Source organism: Liolophura sinensis, chromosome 9, assembly GCF_032854445.1.
Source record: "Liolophura sinensis isolate JHLJ2023 chromosome 9, CUHK_Ljap_v2, whole genome shotgun sequence".
Taxonomy (NCBI): Eukaryota; Metazoa; Mollusca; class Polyplacophora; order Chitonida; family Chitonidae; genus Liolophura; species Liolophura sinensis.
The window spans coordinates 30,451,533-30,472,637 of NC_088303.1; the positions used below are offsets into that span (position 1 = coordinate 30,451,533).

General features: G+C 39.6%; 1 protein-coding gene across 1 annotated transcript; it reads right to left on the reverse strand.

Annotated features, from left to right (window-relative positions):
* Window positions 1–633: 633 nt before the first annotated feature.
* LOC135475173 (fumarate hydratase class I, aerobic-like) lies at window positions 634–21,068 on the reverse strand. The gene is made up of 13 exons (XM_064754961.1): window positions 20,968–21,068; window positions 19,607–19,820; window positions 17,737–17,864; window positions 16,613–16,751; window positions 12,547–12,647; window positions 10,765–10,971; window positions 9,987–10,113; window positions 7,274–7,464; window positions 6,183–6,293; window positions 5,350–5,556; window positions 4,263–4,382; window positions 3,325–3,442; window positions 634–2,229 (listed from the first exon to the last, which is right to left on the reverse strand). Exons 2-13 carry the CDS (start codon window positions 19,770–19,772, stop codon window positions 2,129–2,131), a joined length of 1,716 nt encoding a protein of 571 aa, XP_064611031.1. The 5' UTR covers window positions 19,773–19,820; window positions 20,968–21,068; the 3' UTR covers window positions 634–2,128.
* Between the last annotated feature and the right edge of the window lie 37 nt (window positions 21,069–21,105).

Here is a 21,105-nt window from a genome sequence, read left to right on the forward strand (position 1 = left end):
AGCGTTAAAATCCATGTGGTGTCACATAAAGGTTTAGCCAGTGGGGTCTTCGTGATTTTAAGGAATGGAGCGTTAATTGGACGTTTTTCTTTGGGTATTCACTTGGTCACCAATCAAACATTGTTTTCCAATGTGTCACGTCCTTGACAATCTGTTGAACGTATAAAGGTTTCTGAAACTTATGAATCAGTGATCAGAGTTGTAAAGTTTAGGTTGCTGGTATTGTCCCACTTCTCTGATCTTCCTAATTAAAAGAACCAACATCATATCCTCTACCACATGACCCAAACAACACTAAACTCCCTATTAATGATATAAAATTCACTTTCACTTTCTTTGGACACTTGTTTCATGAATTGCAAATGGTGCCAAGTTTATCAATGTTGACTCATTTCATTGCTGTACTTAAATGGACCCGATGGATGCACAAGTTAAATACACATAGGTCTGCCAGAAACCTGTGGATGGTTGTGGGTTTCCCCCAGGCTCTGCCCAGTTTCCTCCCACCATAATGCTGGTCGCCGTCGTATAAGCGAAATATTCTTGAGTACGGCGTAAAACACCAATCAAATAAATAAATAAATACACGTAGCTGTGTTTTTCGACAACAAAACAAACCAGAACAAAACATGGTTTTGTATGAAATGTTCATAATAAAGGCCCTCTACAAGTTACAGTAGTGAGGAAACTTTTAAGAACCTCTACATGTTGGGGTTAAACCTGCACAGGACAACTGCCCAAATCATCAAAGACACCAAATAACAGTACTGTGCATAAAATACAACACTTAAACGATACACAGGTCGTTCATAAAACAATAACAAACACTAATGTGCATCTACCTATAAATCTTGTTACCCACAGTTTGTAACCATGTTTGCTGGCTGGAACTGCATGTGTATTCAAATCAATATCCATTTTCTTCACGTGTAAACAGCCTCTATGTCAATGACCCAAAACTTATCACATCAATGTTATGAACTCTTTTTTTTTTTTCCTTTTTTTTTTTTAATATCCAGTATTATTGCAAATAAATAAATTCTGGAAAAAGTTAAGCTTACACTTTGACCTTCTCTAATACATGTGAAGTGTTAAAGAGAATATGATTAGGCTTCTAAACATGAACAAGTCAATTTGCAGCATGACAATGCATCAATATCTGTCGAAACATTATGCACATATTACATGTCAATTTTATCCACTCTAAATGTAATACCCCAAATATTTTCTATCACATAACCCTTCATGCTGAATTAAAACCATAAGTAAAAGTACATCAACGCTTTACTATGTGCCTCTTAATACAGACTGCCGTCCTTTGGCATTAAGCTCAAAAAGGCAAACAATCTATTGGCATAATAGCACTAGTACATTTGTATGACAGAACACATAAACATTACGTCGCAATGAAATATACAGCCAGATCTGTAAATGTACAGACAAAAATCAATACCTGTAAACTGAAGTCAACACAGCTGTTCCTTTTCTGAAAAGGTTCCATTGCATTTACAAATCTTGCAAGGTGTTTATTCAAGCATATTCTGAAGGTATCATCCTGTGCAGATTTGTCAAATTACACTGTTTGTGAAGCCCTCTAATTGGCCAATCCAAACAATCTAGTTTTGTCTCCAAACCAAACTTAAAAATGAGCATAAAATGCTCTGAAAGTTGCTCTTTCACACGAGAAAAAGTTGAGGGATTAGGGTACCATGCATAGGTGGCCGACCCGGGGAACTGGGGGGATTGAATTCCCCCTCCTGAAATTAAATTGGGGAGGCTTCTTCAGCTGCATCAGCCACTGCCCCTCCCACCCCCAAATTTTATAACTTTCACCCCTCCTGCTTGAATGCGGTTCAGTGATTCATTAATATCTGACAATTTAATATACAGTTCTTAAAGAATACATGCTTACGTATATATATATATCTCCTCTCAAGCGAAATCTTATCTGCAAAACTGGCATGAAAACAATGATCAAGCACACTGTTTTTTCCATTTCCTCGTGAATATTTCTGTGATAAAAACTCCCCCATATCTTGATGTTTCTCTTCCGTAAAACTAAACAGGGATAATTTATATATCTCCATTTTTGTACTACGTACATTTACAATTCATGTCCAGTACTAAATTATTCAACCTGCCACTTTTGGAAGAAGTCATTTCCTTTGTCATCAACCACAATGAATGCTGGGAAATTTTCAACTTCCACCTTCCATATGGCTTCCATACCTGGAGAAGTAAAATGTATAATCCATGAGAACTGACAAATGTTACCTGATACATGTACATGTATATATGAAAACAATAACAGCATCACAGAAAATGCCACAGCCAACCAGAAAAACTCACCTTTTCAACGAAATGAACACATATAGATGAAGAGGACAGCAGTGTGGGATGAATGTTCTGAGGGAACAGGCCTAGCTATTGAAGGGTTTCATTTAATTGGATACACAATCAACACTGATTGGCTGACAGTGAACAGTGACAGTGAAAAGAGATCCTAAGTTAAAGGAGAAGAAAGCTGAAAAGTGTTTGCATTTCCTCGCAGGTGCATGCCATAAAAAAAATTCTAATATGTACCTCCAGTTGATAAATTATAAATAAAGTCGGCGCCAAAATCTGCTGTGGGCGACTCCATTTTGCCTAAGAACTAGTCCTGAAGTCTTCTGTGTTAGGAGGAGAATTGCAGTCAGAAACTGCCGAAGTGCAGTTCGTACATTTCCGGTAGAACTCTTCTTCCCAGAAGGTAGTGAACAGTACAGCTGGCTGTGGCATCTTCTGTGATGCTGTTATTGTTTTCCCCTTGATGATGGGAAAACTGGAATGTTGGACGTACGTTCCGAGTTTACACAAACAAGTCAGCAGTTTTAAAGACTCTCACTGGCCGAGAGGCAACACACCCAGCATAAATTACAGGGTGTTAAAGATGGAGGACACAATGGACTCAGCGATTTATGCCATCTTTGCCGTTTTCAGGTTTTACATGTATGGCAAGGAAAAATCGCAAAATTATGCAGCAGGCAACACCGGTCAGAAAAAAATGTGCTCTTTTCAGCCTACAGTGTCATTTTTTAAAGTTTTCTTCTCCTTTAAATCCTTGGTAACACCTAAGTGTAACATTGAAAACATCAACCACACCAATTCGCACACACCAGCCAATCAGCAATGATTCTGTATCCTTTAAAGTATTAAAGCATGCAGAAGAAGATGCATATTATCTAACATTTAATTTTTCAGGGTAAAAATAATTTGTTTTTTATATGAAATTGATGAAAGTTATGAAAAGAAGACAAAAAAGTTGTATGCTGATGACTGCCGTACCTAGTTCAGGATACTCCAACACTTCCACTTTCTTAATACAGTTCTGTGCTAAGATGGCTGCCGGGCCCCCTATAGAGCCGAGGTAAAACCCTCCGTGTTCCTTACATGCATTTGTCACCTGTAAAACAACAACATAAGTTTTGTGCATGTAAATGTATTGATTTGATGATTTAATTGATTAAGATATTACAAGGTGAGTACGCCGTGAAACAACAATCAAATAAATAAATAAATATTAAAAGGTATTTAAAAGCGTTTCATTTCCATGTACCAGATCGTGGTCAGGTTTACAGGTGAGTGCTTGGGGTTTAATGTACTTAACAATTTTTCAGTCGTATGATGATGGAGTCCTTAGAGCGCATGTAATAAGCCTCCCTGTTGCAGGACGGATTTTCATTTCTCTTTTATCTAGTGCTGCTTCACTGAGATGACTTATAGAAGGCAGGAAAGCTGCCCCGCCTGAGCCATTATACTGATATGGGTCAAACAGTCGTTGCAATATCCCGTTAATGTTTAACGCCAAACAAGGGAGTTACAGCATTTTTTTTAAGGTCTTAGGTGTGACCCAACCCAAGATTGACCCTGGATCTACCGCCTGCCAAAGCAGATGCTCTACCAACTGTGCAATTGGGGCCGGTCTAACAGGTGAAGAAAACCAACATGTACCAGTACATCTACCTGCCAATCCTCCTGACACAGGCCACAGTGAAATCAGCAAGAACAAGGTCCCCGAAAACCCAGTCAGTGAAAGTCGTATTCTTTATCATCGACATGTACCTGCAAGCCCTTTCCAGGCTAAACGTTGCTCCTGTGTTCATATACATGCAGCGAATGTGTTCTTCACAAGGAGAGTTGAGAAAAGAAATGAAACGTTCAGTTTAATACTTGTTCCCATATCATCAACAATACTGTTTGTGATTGGTTAAAACCCTTCTCACCTGCCTACTGCGGTTGCCTTTAGCCAGCATGATTTTACTGCCACCATTTGCCTGGAATTCTGCGACATAGGAATCCATACGGCCAGCCGTGGTTGGGCCAAACGAACCACTGGCATAACCCTGAAGATCAATCAATAAATTAATACAATACCCTCATTTCTACGAGAATGGTTCAGAAATGCATTGGAAAAAATGTTTCTCCAACTAACATGACAATCATGTCAGGAATTTATAATCTGTATAAATTTAATTCAAGTAAGAACTCCATATAATTATACAGTTTTATTTTTTTCACTACGGGCTACAGAACCTGGTACAACAGCGTTCATATGAATGTTATCTAGGAATTATAGAAATATGAAATTTCAAAGAAGGCTTTTCTACGTTTCACAACTAATCAAAAGTCGTGGAAAATTGTACTACATATTTAGTAGCTTATTAAATTTGTGTGTTTACATGTACATGTAAAGTCTATTAGGGACGCACTAAGATGATCTCCCTTGAGGTCACTCTCCTGCTTAAAAGGTGTGTATTTAAGAATAAGCTGTGCTTAAGCAGGACCTCAGAAAAGTATTAATGACAAGTTTCGGAGTTACAACAGCATCAGCTGGTTGAAGACCTAGCTTTAAGACACATTTTAACTATGTAAACTTATTTGAATACATATATGTATTTTTTTAATCCATTCAGAGGTAATTTGAAAACACTAATTGGCCCTAATTATATACTTCATCAAACCTTTAAGCTGAAAAACATAGACTTTATTGAAGATCTCTTGAAATTTCTGTGATTTTCAATGGCTGATACATATTTTTCTACATTTTGTTGACTAGAAAATATTTGTCACTGTCACGACATAACTACCTTGCCTCAAAAACTAATATTGCCTTGCATCATATTAGCTTTCGTGTAACAAGGGAGGTAATTCAGACCAGGCCTATTAAGATTATTTACTGGGGGTGGTGAAGGAATCCAAGGTGAATTCATGTGGTGCCCCCTTACATTTTACATTGACAAAGAGCCACTAAATTAGAGCCCATAAATGATTCCTTTAATCATTCCCTTCACTTAACCACACCTGTCATACCTCTGGAGTCTTTGCTGGACCTGCGTAATAAATAGGGTGATCCTTTACATACTGAGGCAAACCCTCTCCACTATCCAACCTCTCTTTGAGCTTAGCGTGAGCGATGTCTCTAGCAACGATGAGAGTGCCAGTTAAGCTCACTCGAGTTTTGATTGGATGTTTGCTAAGTTCAGCTAACATTTCATTCATTGGCTGGTTGAGGTTTATCTGAAAGAGAATTTAAATATTCTTCATCTATAATTATTATTACACCAGTATCACACATTTTCTTCCTAAATTCAACAAAATAAATAACTTGACATGCTGCATCTATGTTATAGGAAGATTAGATCTATTAGGACTATTTGAAAACTTTTGAGCTACATTGGCTGAATGGTAGATTTTGTTTTATTATAACTCACAGAGTAATTCTTTGTTTCCACTGGTCAATACACAGCCACATGTACAACAACATCGAGCTTAAGCAAAGTAAAATCAAGCTCACAAAGTACGTGTACTATTCCACCTTCATGAGGCAATAGCCAACAGTCTCGTGCAAATATCCAAAGATAACATCCGTTTATTCTACTGCAGTTACCTCCCATTATGTACCTCTCTGAGGTCTGTTTGTTTGTGATGTAAACAACCGGATGATGGCAAGATGTACAAATTCACAGATTTAAAACACTACCTGGGCAAGAACATTGTTTCTTGGTACAATAAAACAGATAATGTATGCTGGGGATGGAATATCAGGAATTGTCAGCTCTCTACAGGAGATAATCACATCTCTCGGGCTGACAATTTCTGATATCCCATCCCTAGCATGCCCTATATGTATAATACACACATACCTCCACAACATCCCCACTAAGATCATCAGATGTCACTTCAGGTAAATATTTGGCTGGGTTTGTCTCCAGCTGCTCCAAAAACACACCCTCGTCTGTAATCTTACCCAAAATCTGAAATTTGGGAAACAAAGTTGATTTCTGAAACATTATTTCTGAAGAACCAACTGAAGGGCGATAAAGACATACAAAGCAAAATTTTGATTGATTTATATATTTCATTGGTGTCTGACATCATAGACCAGAATATTTCACTTATCTACGACGGCACCCAGAATTATGGTGGGAGGAAACTGCAAAAGTACAAAAGCAAGTCATTCAGGGTTACTTGAAAAAGGAGTTGTTTGGGAGGAACCCATACATCTATGTCCTTCATTCGTAATGGCCATAAACCGTATATATGTCATGATCTGTTTGACAAACGCGCTGACGTGCAGCTCTGTGTATTCTTAAGTACGGCGTAAATCACCAATCAAACAGAAAAATAGTTTTAAAGGTGGTGGTAACTGGGGTAAACAACCGAACATTGGCAAGGTACTAAAAAAATTTCCCGTCTGTCATGTACCTATACATGTACATGCAGAAAACATGTTCTTCAATAAAACAGGCCACAAGACAGTTGTCAACTGTTTCTTTTTGTCACCAAGGGAGGAGAGATTAGCAAATTCCACTCAGGACTGAACCTGCATCTTGTGGGCCCAGGAAACTGGAAGACCAGTGCTTTACTACTCAGTCACCGTACATTTCCGTCTGGACATTAAGTCAACAAAGACATCACGCAGGCGAAGACTTTCTACAGTTTACATACAAGTAACCATAGTCCATAATGTGTCATTAAATTATTCCACCCAAATCCCTCAACTTTTTCGCATATGAAAGAGCAACTTTCAATGTAATTAATGCACATTTTTAATTTGATTTTGGAGACAAACCTACATTGGTTGGATCGGTCAGTTTCAGGGCTTCACAAAAAATACAATTTTGTTAGTCAACACAGAATAATGCCTTCGAAATATGCTTGAATAAACATCATGCAAACATGCAAAAATTCTGAAGAATAACAGTATATTCCACTTCTTAATAGCATGGCTGACCTGTCTATCAGCGGAGCAGGAGACCCCGATACCCACAGGACAGGACGCCCCGTGACGAGGGAGACGTACCACCCGCACATCATGGCAGAAGTACTTGCCCCCAAACTGCGCCCCAATGCCTGTCCTCTGGGTCAGCTCATGGATGGTCTTCTCTAACTCATGGTCACGGAAAGCTCGTCCATGCTCGTTACCTGTGGGCAAAATAACATGTAAACCATGCAACAACCACCTGGTTGCATAAGAAATTAAAACTGATTGGTGTTTATGCTATACTCAAGAATATTTCACCTATATAACGGCACCCAGCAATATGGTAGGAGGAAACCAGGTGGGCCCAGGGGAAACCCAGGACCATCTATAGGTTGCTGCCAGACCTTCCCACACATGGCCGGAGAAGAAGCCAGCATGAGACTAGAATTCTAGTACAAAAACTTAAATCCAGGTTCACTTGTGCAACTACATGCAGTATATTGTTCTATCCCACTGTTGGTTTTTGGGCCATGTGCAAATATATATATACTGAATAGAGATGACCTTTGAAACACCACCCAGAATGTCAGGCAACACCTGAGCCAAATAATGCCATTTCATGCTGTTCATCTTTACAAACAAAGGAATTTGTGTTTGTTTACTTGTTAGAATTGCTTTTATGATGTATATTAAGGTGAATTATTCGAATTTCCTTCAGTGATAAAACTGTTATTTTGTACAATTTATAGACATTGCTTACGTTTTAAATTTTGATATTACACACCCAGTCACCATGACGTGGGAACATTTTTTTCATGACGCTCCAATGTGAGCCTAGCAGTATGACATCATAATACATGTGCAGTAAATATTTACACATGTAGATCGCGCAACAAAAGGACACAACATATATATGCAGCTTTGGCATATCTAGGTCAACTGCAATGGCCTAAGCTTGCCGTTGATTAGCCTAAACTGCATGACCTCTGCTAGGGGAGTGAAAGACAACAACAACATGAAATATACAGTTTTTGCCACTTCTTCAGATCCATTGTTTCGGGTCTAAAAACAGTGAAGTCACTGGAGTGCCGATACCTCAGCCTTCTAAGCTGAATGCGATGGGTCTTTGGCAGGATAAATTTGTTATACTGTTACCCAGTGACAGAATACGGAAATATACAGTGTCAGTAATTAAACAATTTTATGAGGGTTGTTGACACCATATATTTCCATAGCTTGTCACTGGGTAACGATGAACATATGTAACTAATAATGTAGGGAATTACATGTACATGTATCATCAGAAACATTTTCCTGAAGGGCAAATACCTTACTTACCTGATGCAGAGCAATACATCAGGTATCTTAAACAGATAGACTGACAGCTAAAGACTGATACCTGACATACCTGAGTAAGGTAAATAGACACTAAAGATTGATACCTGACACACCTCAAGAAGGTAAACAGACACTAAAGACTGGTACCAGACACACCTCAAGAAGGTAAACAGACACTAAAGACTGGTACCAGACACACCTCAGGAAGGTAAATAGACACTAAAAACTAATACCTGTCTCACCTCAGGAAGGTAAACAGACACTAAAGACTGGTATCTGACACACTTCAGGAAGGTAAATACAATAAAGACTGATATCTAACACACCTCAGGAAGGTAAATAAACAATGAAGAGTGATAACTGACACACCTCAGGAAGGTAAATAGACACTGAAGCCTGATACCTGACACACTTCAGGAAGGTAAATAGACACTAAAAACTAATACCTGACACACCTGAGGAAGGTAAACAGACACTAAAGACTGGTATCTGACACACCTCAGGAGGGTAAATAGACACTAAAGACTGATATCTGACACACCTGAGGAAGGTAAACAGACACTAAAGACTGACACCTGACTCACCTCAGGAAGGTAAATACAATAAAGACTGATATCTGACACACCTCAGGAAGGTAAATAAACAATAAAGAGTGATAACTGACACACCTCAGGAAGGTAAATAGACAATGAAGCCTGATACCTGACACACTTCAGGAAGGCAAATAGACACTAAAACTGATACCTGACACCTCAGGAAGGTAAATAGACACTAAAGACCCATACCTGACACACCTCAAGAAGGTAAATAGACACTAAAGACTGATACCAGATATGAGATATCAGTCCTCTGGAAGGTAAATAGGCATTAAAAACTAATACCTGACTCACCTCAGGAAGGTAAACTGACACCAAAGACTGGTATCTGACACACCTCAGGAAGGTAAATAGACACTAAAGACTGATACCTGACTCACCTCAGGAAGGTAAATACACTAAAAACTGATATCTGACACACCTCAGCAAGGTAAATAAACAATGAAGAGTGATAACTGACACACCTCAGGAAGGTAAATAGACACTGAAGCCTGCTACCTCACACACTTCAGGACGGTAAACAGACAATGAAGCCTGATACCTGACACACTTCAGGAAGGTAAACAGACACTGAAGTCTAATACCTGACACACTTCAGGAAGGTAAACAGACACTAAAACTGATACATGACACACCTCAGGAAGGTAAATAGACAATGAAGAGTGATATGTTACACACCTGAGGAAGGTAAATAGACAATGAAGACTGATACCTGACACACCTTAGGAAGGTAAATAGACAACTAAGACTGATATGTTACACACCTGAGGAAGGTAAATAGACAATGAAGAGTGATACACCTTACATACCTGATGAAGGGAGATTATCCAGGTAGCGTGCAGATGCCAGTTTGACTGTTTTGAGGTTATACTCGGCAGATGTACCACCCACTACAAAGGCCAGGTGATACGGGGGACAGGCAGCTGTGCCAAGTGTCTGAGGAGGAACATATCCATGTTCTGGTATAGCGCACATTAACATATTATCCACCTTTATGTACATTTATATTTGCAGATACAAGACCTCATGAGGTACATACAAGATAAACTTAGAACTGTCTAAATGAAATAATTCACCACCACTCCATAATACTTAACAGAATATTATCAGTGATCAGTTGTCTAGGCACTAATCCGCTTCGGGACCGGTAGATCCAGGATCAATCCTTGATCAAGTCACACCTAAGACTTTAAAAGAGGAAGTTGTAACTTCCTCGCTTGGCGTTCAGCATAAAGGGGATAAAGCAACGACTGGTTGACCCGTATCAGTGTAATGGCTTGGGCGGGGCGGCCTACTTGCCTTCGGTAAGTCGTCTCACAGAAGCAGCACTAGATAAAAGAGCGGTGGAAATCCGTCCAGCAACAAGGAGGCACATTACACGTACATGCACCATAAGGAATCCTTCGTCGTCATATGACTGAAAAATTGTTGAGTATGACGTTAAACCCCAAGCACTCACTCACTCACTCTAAGCACTAATACTGTTCTACTCTAACTGGAAAACTTAGCAAGTCTGCACAGATTACCCCCCTTTTTTTTTTTTTACCATTCATCCTTTTCAGTTTGTCTTTCATCACAGTCACTCACCTTTATTTTCTCATCCACAAACTTGAGAAGTTTTTCTGGGTTAAGAAGAGCTTTGGTTTGCTGATAGAGGAATGTCTTGTTGGCAGAGCCACCTCCTTTAGCCATGAATAGGAAATCGTACTGTCCTGAGTCTGTGGCATAGATCTCTATCTGAGCTGGCAGGTTTGTCCCTGTGTTCTTCTCTGAATACATATCCATGGGGGCCACCTATCACACAAAGATTTATTTATTTCATTGGTGTTTTACGCTGTACTCAAGAATATTTCACTTATACAATGGTGGGTAGCACTATGTTGGGAGGAAACCGGGCAGAGTGCAGGGGAAACCCATGACAATCCGCAGGTTGTTGACAGACCTTCAAAAGTATCCCCGGAATACAGACAGACCTTCCCACGTATGAGCTGGACTTGAACTTACAGAGACCGCAGTTACACAAAGATGAACACACTGTCACACTGTGCTGGTACAATACAAAGCACCATTCAATTATTAGTAGATACATGTACCAGTACACCAGCACTGATTTAATGGTAACTATATTTCTTCTAATTCTTCAGACAGTGTAATTATTCAGAAACTTTCTAATAATCCCCACCCCTTAACAAACTGGGCCGCCCATGTGTACCATGATGTTACAGATCACAACTGGATCTCATTCTAAGAGAAAGCCTGTTAAGCAAGAAATATTCACCATAGCCTGAGCACCAGAATCCACCCATAAACTACGAAAATCATCACGTCGTAATGCATGCAAACTAAATAACAAATACCATGTTCCTAAAACAAGACAAAATAGCGCAAAAAAAAATATACCACCCTTTGTCTGCACTGTACCGCTGAGTTCCACTATCGGTATGAATAGTTTTATTTTTACCATTCTTTAACATACATGTCATGTCTGGTGAATAAAATTTCATATCCTAGGATGGGGATGATCATGCTCTGATCAGACATTCTGCCCATCCTGTTTTCATCGTGAATTAATCCACTGCGATGTTGACTGGTTCCATCTGCACAGATGATGACTGGCTGATGCTGGGAACAATGCTGGAATTTAACACTTACCCCCTTGCCCTTTGGCAAGTGAAAATACATATGGGCAAGCAAAATGTCCTACACAGTTGCCCTTACGAGCAACTCTCTTTTTAAAGCACTGCAAAATCAACACGATTTATTTCAATGTCCATTCATCACTGTGATTTAAAGGTAATGCGAAAAAACTAATGTTTGGTAATACAATACCATTTGAAGGGGCAAGCTTTTTCTACTGAAGTTACTTGATTTTCTGACAAGTCAACATGTATCAGGGCAGCCAGCCTGAAAATCTGGGGAGTGTACTGAATCAAACAATGTACTTGATGTGTACAATAACAACATTCTAACAGCAATCGTAGATCCTAAACCTGCAAAGTGATTCCTTTTAAGAGGCCGTATTCTAAATGGCCTATACACGCCCAATATAAGTGATGAATATATTTATTTATTTATTGATTTATTTGATTGGTGTTTTACGTCATACTCTAGAATATTTCACTTATACGACGACGGTAAGCATTATGGTGGGTGGAAACCGGGCAGAGCCCGGGGGAAACCCACAACCATTCGCAGGTTGCTGACAGACCTTCCCAAGTAGGGCCGGAGAGGAAGCCAACATGAGCTGGACTTGAACTCACAGCGACCACATTGGTGAGAGACTTCTGGGTGTGATGAATATAGACAACATTACAAACATAATATTTTGTGTAACTTCCTCTCCAGAAGGGCACTGCACATTGTACAAACCTGAGAATAGCGGAGGTTCTTGGATGTGTAAGTGTTGTAGATTCCACGGGAGATGGCCTCTTCATCTCTACCTTCAGTCCACACTCGCTGACCTTTTTTACCTATAACCACAACAACACTTGCATTCTTCACAAATGAATGATTGGTGCTCAAAGCCACAACCGCATTATTTAAGCAATGTGTGGTAAATGACCTACAGCCTGGGACTTGGAAATTGCCTCCCAGCATTCATTGTGTTGATTGTGGTTCTTACTGACTGGGTGCTGTGGAGAACATCAGGGGTGGTCAGGAGATTACACTGACAGGTCAAAAATGTAATAAACAAGCTCACCCAACAGTTGACATTTTCCTCAGTTTTAATCATAATAATTTTAGTACATGGTCTTCGCAACAGGTTGATTGTTTTATTATCGTTATTTTGGGAGAAAACTGTGGAGATTATGCATGACTACCCAGTATCTCTATGCATGTGGAGAGTCATTGCAAACATCCGTTTTTAAACTGCAGGGCTCTCCATATGCAAAGCTGTAACAGAAGTTAGCACACCGCGAATCCATACTTCCAAACTAGGCCTACCAGCATATCAGATGAATATGTCAAATTGCGATCAAAACGACACCTACACACCTGCGTTTGTACCCCTGCAGCTAAACACTTCTTGTTAATTCCTACGTCATTTGAAAGACTGTCAAGTTCCGACCATATTTCATAAACATGAATACTTAATTAACATAATATTTAATCCAGTCCCCTCAAACGAAGTTATAGTCATACAGATTGCTTTTATCTACATGCAGACACAAGCCACTTACAATCAGAAGACTCGAAATCGTGTCTACCCATCGAAGATGTGATTTGTGTTGGCGAAACATAATCTTATGTGTCAATCACGCCTGCATAAAACTGTATACTGGAAATCATAAACGATTTTGTTTATAAATTTAGTGATGGTGTTGTGCAACTCCTAATGTGATAACAACTCAAACTAGAATGGATCTGCGAATAGCAGATCCTAGGCCGGGATCCCGGATCGGATCGATGACGTTTTCCCTTATTTGTCCTTTGAATGGTGACACAGATCGAAGATTTTCAGCACACATAGAGTACGTGTGTAGCGCTTTCCACTCAGTGATGTTTAGGTTTACGGCTGTAACGGTTTTCTCTCACCAGACCTCCACATATGCTGAAAAATTGAGCTTTTTCGCATTTTGATTGCAATTGGCGGCAAAACTATACGTCGCCATCAAGAAATAAGTCCAGATTCATGATCAGGACGTCAAAGTACGTCGGGTACCATGCTTACAATGCCCGTGCCTTTATCGTGGTCACAAATGCATTGAAAATGCATCATATAACATGGGGACGTCGAAGAGCAAAATACAGCAAATCGGCCTTTGGACAATATTTGAAGTACTGCAACTCCCACATTTATTGACACACTTTAATGATTTTCCGCACACCTAGAGTACCCAAAAAGCCCTTTGTACTCAGTCATTTTCAGCTCCACCTTTGCAGCAGTCTTGTGTCACGTCACCTCCAAACATGGGCGAAAATTGCACTTTTTCGCACTTTCATGGCAACTGGCGACAAAACTGTGCGTCGGAGAAAGGAAAAAGCACCAAATTCGTCCTCAGAACATCCAACACGCCTAGCAGCCTGCTTAAAATCTTGAAAGTGACAACATTTTCATCGCCTGACAAATTGCCAAACCTGGGATCGAACTCTGACATGACTAACACGCGACAGCGGTAAGAGAAAAGAAAGAAAGAAGAAAATTCATAGTGTGTACTTTTATGTCTCAATCCACGACCTGCCATGCACAGACTCACTGCTCTACTGATATCTAGGCCGTTGTCCGAAAGTCCACACCTGGACCAGGGCACATGTCCATATCTGTCAATCACCCTGACCTAGTTAGCGTACAGTAAACAAGACACGGTCTGCTCAAAACAAAGCCAACTTTTACAGGCCCACGTCGTTTGCTGTTGTAGTTAGATCTCTTCGCCATCTAATAGAGTACTGGAGTTAGATGGAAACTGGAATCAATGTCATCCTACAACCGTTTCGGGAGATCACGGACAGTGTAGGCAAAAGCATCAGGCCAAATACTACAAATCCAGTCCATTCCCCATCTAACTCCATGTTAAAGCAATAGGATTCCCATCTTTTTCTAAACAAAAACGGTGTTGTTTTTTAAACGCTTCTAGCGAGAAAACTATTATTCGGAGCTCAAATCCGTTGACGGATGATCGAAAGAGCTTGTCTTGAACTACATTTTCATGCAATTTGCACATTTCTAGCTGCCATAGTTCTCGATTAAAACGCCATTGAAATTACGTAATTTTTTGAGTTTTTTGCTAATATCTCAAAAAGTTACACAGATATGCAAAAAATACAAGCAGATTCGGAATCAGCAGCTCAAGATACATCAGAATACGTTCAGAACAATTGAACTTTGAGAACTTTTTGTGACGTCACAAATTCGACCAATGACGAACTTCCAGAGTTTTGACCGGAAGTGAACCATTTTCGCAAACTTTAAAGAACTCGTGACCTACTAGCTGCATGTCAAATTTCAAATCGATCGATTGAGTGGTTCTGGAGAAGAAGATTTTTAAAAGTTTTACACAAAATCCAATATGGCGGCCGAACCACGTGACATAGCAAAAAAATGGAGAATTTATCCCTGGAAAATCACCGCCAGAATTTGTGTGCAAAATTTGAGATCTCTATGTTGAAAGGTGAAAAAGTTTCCTTGCTAACAAAGTCGGTGAAAAAAAAATAATAATAAGAAAAAACAGAACGATAACAATAGGGATCCCGTTCTCCCGAACGGGATCCCTAATAATCCGTTCTCCCGATATGTCAGACTTACACACAGTGTTACCAAAAAAGGGGTAAAAATAAATCGTGGTACTTTTCGGAAACCTCATACGGAGCATGTTTTCTGTGTTTAAAGGGAGGTTCCCGACATAAAAACACTGGACAGGGAACTCTTCCGCCCTAGGAGGACAGTTCTAACTGTAAAGAAACAAACTGTGCATGTAGACTAACATACTAAATTGGAATTACATGGGCACGGGAAGCTGATGTTATATATTTCTCAGTGAAATTCGTTTTTAGCTAAATTACATTCGTACACATAATTGTTGCACGATGAAGGCTCTCAGTGGACAACTGTTCAACAGATAACTGTGAGGTGACTTCCGTGTTGGCCTAACCTGAATAATCGAGTCCTTTGTTTGGCATGATCATGCTTTCAGACAGTGTTTGGAATTTACAGTTTTGTAATAAATATCCACTGTCTTGATTTTACTTTCTTCGATTTCATTCATGGGTGTATTTAGAGATGCACATGTAAGCCTGCTAGTTGGGAGACCTGCACACCACACTGTCAGTGACTGGACCCCATGTGGCGAGGATTAGCAATCCTCCTTGCTAAGTGCCATGCAGGGTTATGAAATAGGCTGGGGAGACTAATAACTCTCTTCTGTCATCTTGCCGCCAACTCAGATTGTGCGACAGTAAACCACAGTAACTCAGTGCGAAACTTTAGATCATTTACCATAATGGCAAACAAACAGAAGGAATAAATAGCCACCCAGTCCTGTTTCCTTTCTCTATCTTCTCAATGTTGAGCACCTAGCGAGACAGCAGCAAGTACCAAGTCTTTGGTATGAACCGACCCAGGATTGAGCAAAGGAATCGACCAGACTTCGAGGTGAACGCTTTAACCATTAGAAGCAGTCGAACAGAAGAAGATTACATAACATGACAAAGTATGATATATGTACAGCTATAAGACAATATTTCCAGCAGTCACTGGCTGTGGTTGTGTTTGCACACACACTCAAAGTTAACTTGTTCCTGAAGTTGTACCTTGTGCCTACCACATGAATGGTACAAAAACTCAACATTTGCTTTAAAGAATTTTTTTGACTTGTCTTCATACTTTGTTTTTACCCTCATTAACAATGACGAAGACTGATGTCAGTCACATTGTGCAAATCCACTTTATATTCATGACTATCAATTTCGTGCAGTTTACATAAAGTTGAGGCCTCACCTATACAAATAGCTGTGCCTGTATCCTGACAGCCTGGAAGGACCATCCCTGCTGCAATGTTTGCATTTTTAAGCAGTTCCAATGCCACAAAACGGTCATTGTCAGAGGCATCCGGATCCTTTAGAATATTTGACAGTTGCTGAAATGGAGTGAAGACTGAAATAAAAATAACTTCTAACCATGCTAAATACTGTAAGAAAGAAAAAGTTCAAAGCTACCATGAGTCTTTCTGCAGATACAGAAAAAAGGTACTATAAAACGAAAAGTCTGGTTTTGAAAAAAAAGATGTGCCAACAAAGGACATGTTTTTCATTTTTGAGGCATATTTTATATTTCTTAATAAGTTCTAACCCTCTATAATATTTTATGCATATTTTTCAACTTCGGAAAAATTCGAAAATGATGTCGTACTGGTGATGCAGGAAAAGCTTAGTGCTCCCAGTTCGGACTCTCCCCCCAATAAAGTTGTTTGACAGCTATCACCACTGACACCACCACAGCAGGCTACTCAATGACTGCTGTGACATTAGTAAAACTGTACCTTACAAACATTGTTACGCCCCAAGAAGAAAGCTGAAAAGCTTTTTTGTACTTTTCTATGTAACGCCACATAATATATTCCATATTCAGAAATAAAACAGGTTGTTTCATGTGTACCCTAAATTCACACACATTTTCAATTTCTATGAAGGAAACTTCAAAACAGCCAGAAATTTCTACCTAATTTTACACTATTCCCCTCACCCTGCCCTACAACAGACGGAGGCCAAGGGCCTCAGAAAAAGAAAATAATCACCTTCAATACCTGAGCCCCCTGTAAACGACCTGGCCTTTAAGGTGAGCTACATGTATGTCAATAATGGCCTGCTCTGCTAGCATGATCAGAGCTTCTGGATTTACTTGCAACACGTTCTTACCCCGAACGTCAAACGTGGGAATATGACCATTTGCGATACCAGATCCCCACTAAGCTGTAAATGGCCTGGCCTCAAAAGGTGAGCTATGTCAATCATGGCCTGCTCTGCCAGCATAGTCAGAGCCTCTGGATTTATGTGCAGCACATTCATGTCCCCTGGACACCAAATGTGGAAATAGGACCAGTTGCGATGCCTAAAACCCCTCACCTGCAAATGGCCTGGCCTCAAAAGGTGAGCTATGTCAATCATGGCCTGCTCTGCTAGCATGGTCAGAGCCTCTGGATTTATGTGCAGCACCTTCTTACCTTTGACGTCAAATGTGGAAACATGATCACCTGTAAAACAGAACAAGTTACATGTGTTTCACATGAGCTGTGTAATTAGCATGAGCATGTTTTAATTCATTTGCACCTAGTCCAAGACAGTCATCAGTTCACCGATGTTTATCTGTTTTATACACATACCATGACATCACAATTAATTCAATGAAAATTGGGGCAAGCAGAAGGCAACAGAAGAAACTAAATTTGGCAAGGTAACAAACAGTTGAAACCATTTACAGATTTCTAGACAGTAAAGGAAAAAACAAGGGGAGATAATTTGCACATACAGCACCTTGGCAGAAATATTTGTAAAGTGATTTCTGAGAACTCTTCCCGCAAGTGTTTTCAGGAAACACAGGGAAGTAGAACAGAATCTAGTATAATTATTTGCAATATATATACACATACACATCAGGGCTTCCTCTGGGTCAGTATTTTTTTTAGCCAGTAACTTTACCCACTCATCAGATTTTGTAGCAAATGCTGTTTTTCTTTAGCCATATTTCCTTAGCAGCCTTGACTTAATCTCTTGCGATCATCTTCTGACTGAATGGAAGCAGTATCCATGTCTCTTGTAGGTCTCCATCTGTAATTTGTTTTTGTCTGCCTTGGTGTAGCTGCTAGGATCAGTTTCGTCTCTTCCAGCTATATCTGGTGTTTATTAAACGTTACATTTAGAGCAATTGCCATCAAAATAATGGACCAGTGCTTGGCAACATAATTTTGTTTAAAAAAAAAAAAAATCAATCCCTTTTTTTAACATATCTGTAGGATCCTAGTAAAATGTAATTTCCTCTATCCTAAAAATTTGTTACGAAATAAATTTGTAAATTCAGTTTATTTAAATGCAGCATTATGATCAGTACATTGAAGTAACACAGTGTGAAAGGAGAAAACCAGACGGTGTACACATTTATGTAATGGTACATATTCTGAAACATTTACTCCAGATCCCCAAAAAATAGTTTATTAAGTGGAAAAGTTTCAATTTTTCATGGGAGGTAACTTCATTTACAGGTGTAACTCTACCTTGATTTTTCTCCCTTGATAATTTTGTTTTTGTTTACAATTGGCGTTGAAAGGCATTCCCCAAAATGCAATGATTTTCAAGCGTTATTTAATGTAAGTCAACTTGCAACAATGCTGAACCCGTTTGTAGATTTCTGTCAAGTAATCCTCATACATTTGTGTTGATGTTGTTTCGCTGAGATGAGGCCATATGAAATGAATTTTTTTTTTTTTTTTTTGATTGGTGTTTTACGCCGAACTCAAAAATATTTCAATTATACGACGGCGGCCAGCATTATGGTGGGTGGAAACCGGGCAGAGCCCGGAGGAAACCCACAACCATCCGCAGGTTGCTGACAGACCTTCTCACGTACGGCCGGAGAGGAAGCCAGCATGAGCTGGACTTGAACTCACAGCGACCGCATTGGTGAGAGACTCCTGGGTCATTACGCTGCGCTAGCGCTTTAACCGACTGAGCCACGGAGGCCCCCATATGAAATGAAAGTAAGTGGATTATTTTCTTTAGAAAAATTACGAAAATCTGCTAAAAACCCCAGAAAACTCTCATGGTAGATTTTGAATAACGTTTATATTTTTTCTTAAGTAAATAAATTTGTCGCCAAAAACATTCGCACTTTTTCAAATTTTATCACCATTTCAAAAAATTGTTCTAAATTTGCGACAATGACGCGTTCCAGCGGAAGCCCTGATACATAGTTTATTTTATGTTCTCCAAAACCTCATACCAGTCACTTTCTTCCACGTCACATCTGCTTTCTTTTCCTGCTCCAAAATCTCTTGAAATATGAAAGGTTTTACAGCGGCTGCAGCCGCAGTCGCCTTCTCCCGATAAACCAGCTGCAGCAAGGGGAGAGCAATCCTTTGACAAACCTGAACATGCTTGGAAAACATATTCCACTACAGGTCGCTGCTCAACCAAAAAATCAGCAACACTGTTCCCTGAAAACACAGAAAAGGCAACATGAAGATATGTTCACACCACATTATGAGCAAAAACGTCAAAACACACTGCAGCCAATATTCATACATGTACTTGCCGACTGACTGATGGGTTTACACTCAAGGACATAATACAGTACATGTTTGATGGTAAAACCAACAAGTGCACTACTGGAGTTACTAGTGACATATGAACTTAATTTCAACAAGCAATATAATTGCATGCTGCAGAGAACATGAGAGATACCATTATATAGCAAACACAAATGGTTAGCACAGTCATTAAAACTAAAGTGATAATTTAGGCTAAAATTCCTAGTGCATGAAGCCTCTATGTGATATTTCAATATGACAAAATTAAAAATCTCATTGTTGTATGTTTTGCTAAAACTATATGTAGAATTGTACTGATGTACCAAAAAAGGTATTTTTTTAAATGTTGTCAATTTGCTGAATTTACTGAATTTAAATTCACGAATCAACAATATCTACTGGTGAAGCTATGGCATATGAGACATTCTAAGGTGTGACCCTTTCACTGCCAAACCACTTAGTAGGGGCCTATAGCTCTGTCCTCAAAATTCAACTGCAAAGTGTCAGGAAACAAGGTCAAGAGGCATTTGGCGTCAAGATTGGGAACACGAGTGTACTTCGCAAAATGCCCCATGCTGTTTCAGGAACTACTACAAGAAAGCCTACATGCATGTCAATCAAGCACCTTAGGGGATCCAATGAGTCGAGCTAGGCGGCTTAGATCAATGACTTAATAACATGTGCCAGTGGAGTTCATCTCTCTGGACATGACAGATGGAAACTGGAATGACAGATTTAACTTTTTCAATCTTATCAAAACAATGAAGACCACTTCCATGCATTTTAAAACGCTTTCTCTGTACATCGCTAGTGCAACGTGTCACAAATACAATGTCGCACAACACAACCCGACGGCTGCTGCAACCATGAACTGTAAATATTTTACTGGACTTTTCTTACAGCCCGTAACTTGGGTAAGATAACTCCTTCACCATGCAGTGCAAGACATTGCTGATCGGCAGTTTTCGTGACAGCATAACTGTAAGGTATTACTTGGCAAAATGACAGCAAATATAATGATTTATGCATGTGAAACACATCACGATCTACATACTGCACCAGTTCAAAGAAGATACAAGCTTCTGGCAGTCACAGATGCCCTCTTACACTCTAATGTCAAACGAAATGTGTACTGTTGTTGTTGTTCAAGGACAGCGCCACCTTGTGTGCAGTCTCCAAGGCAGCGGTTATA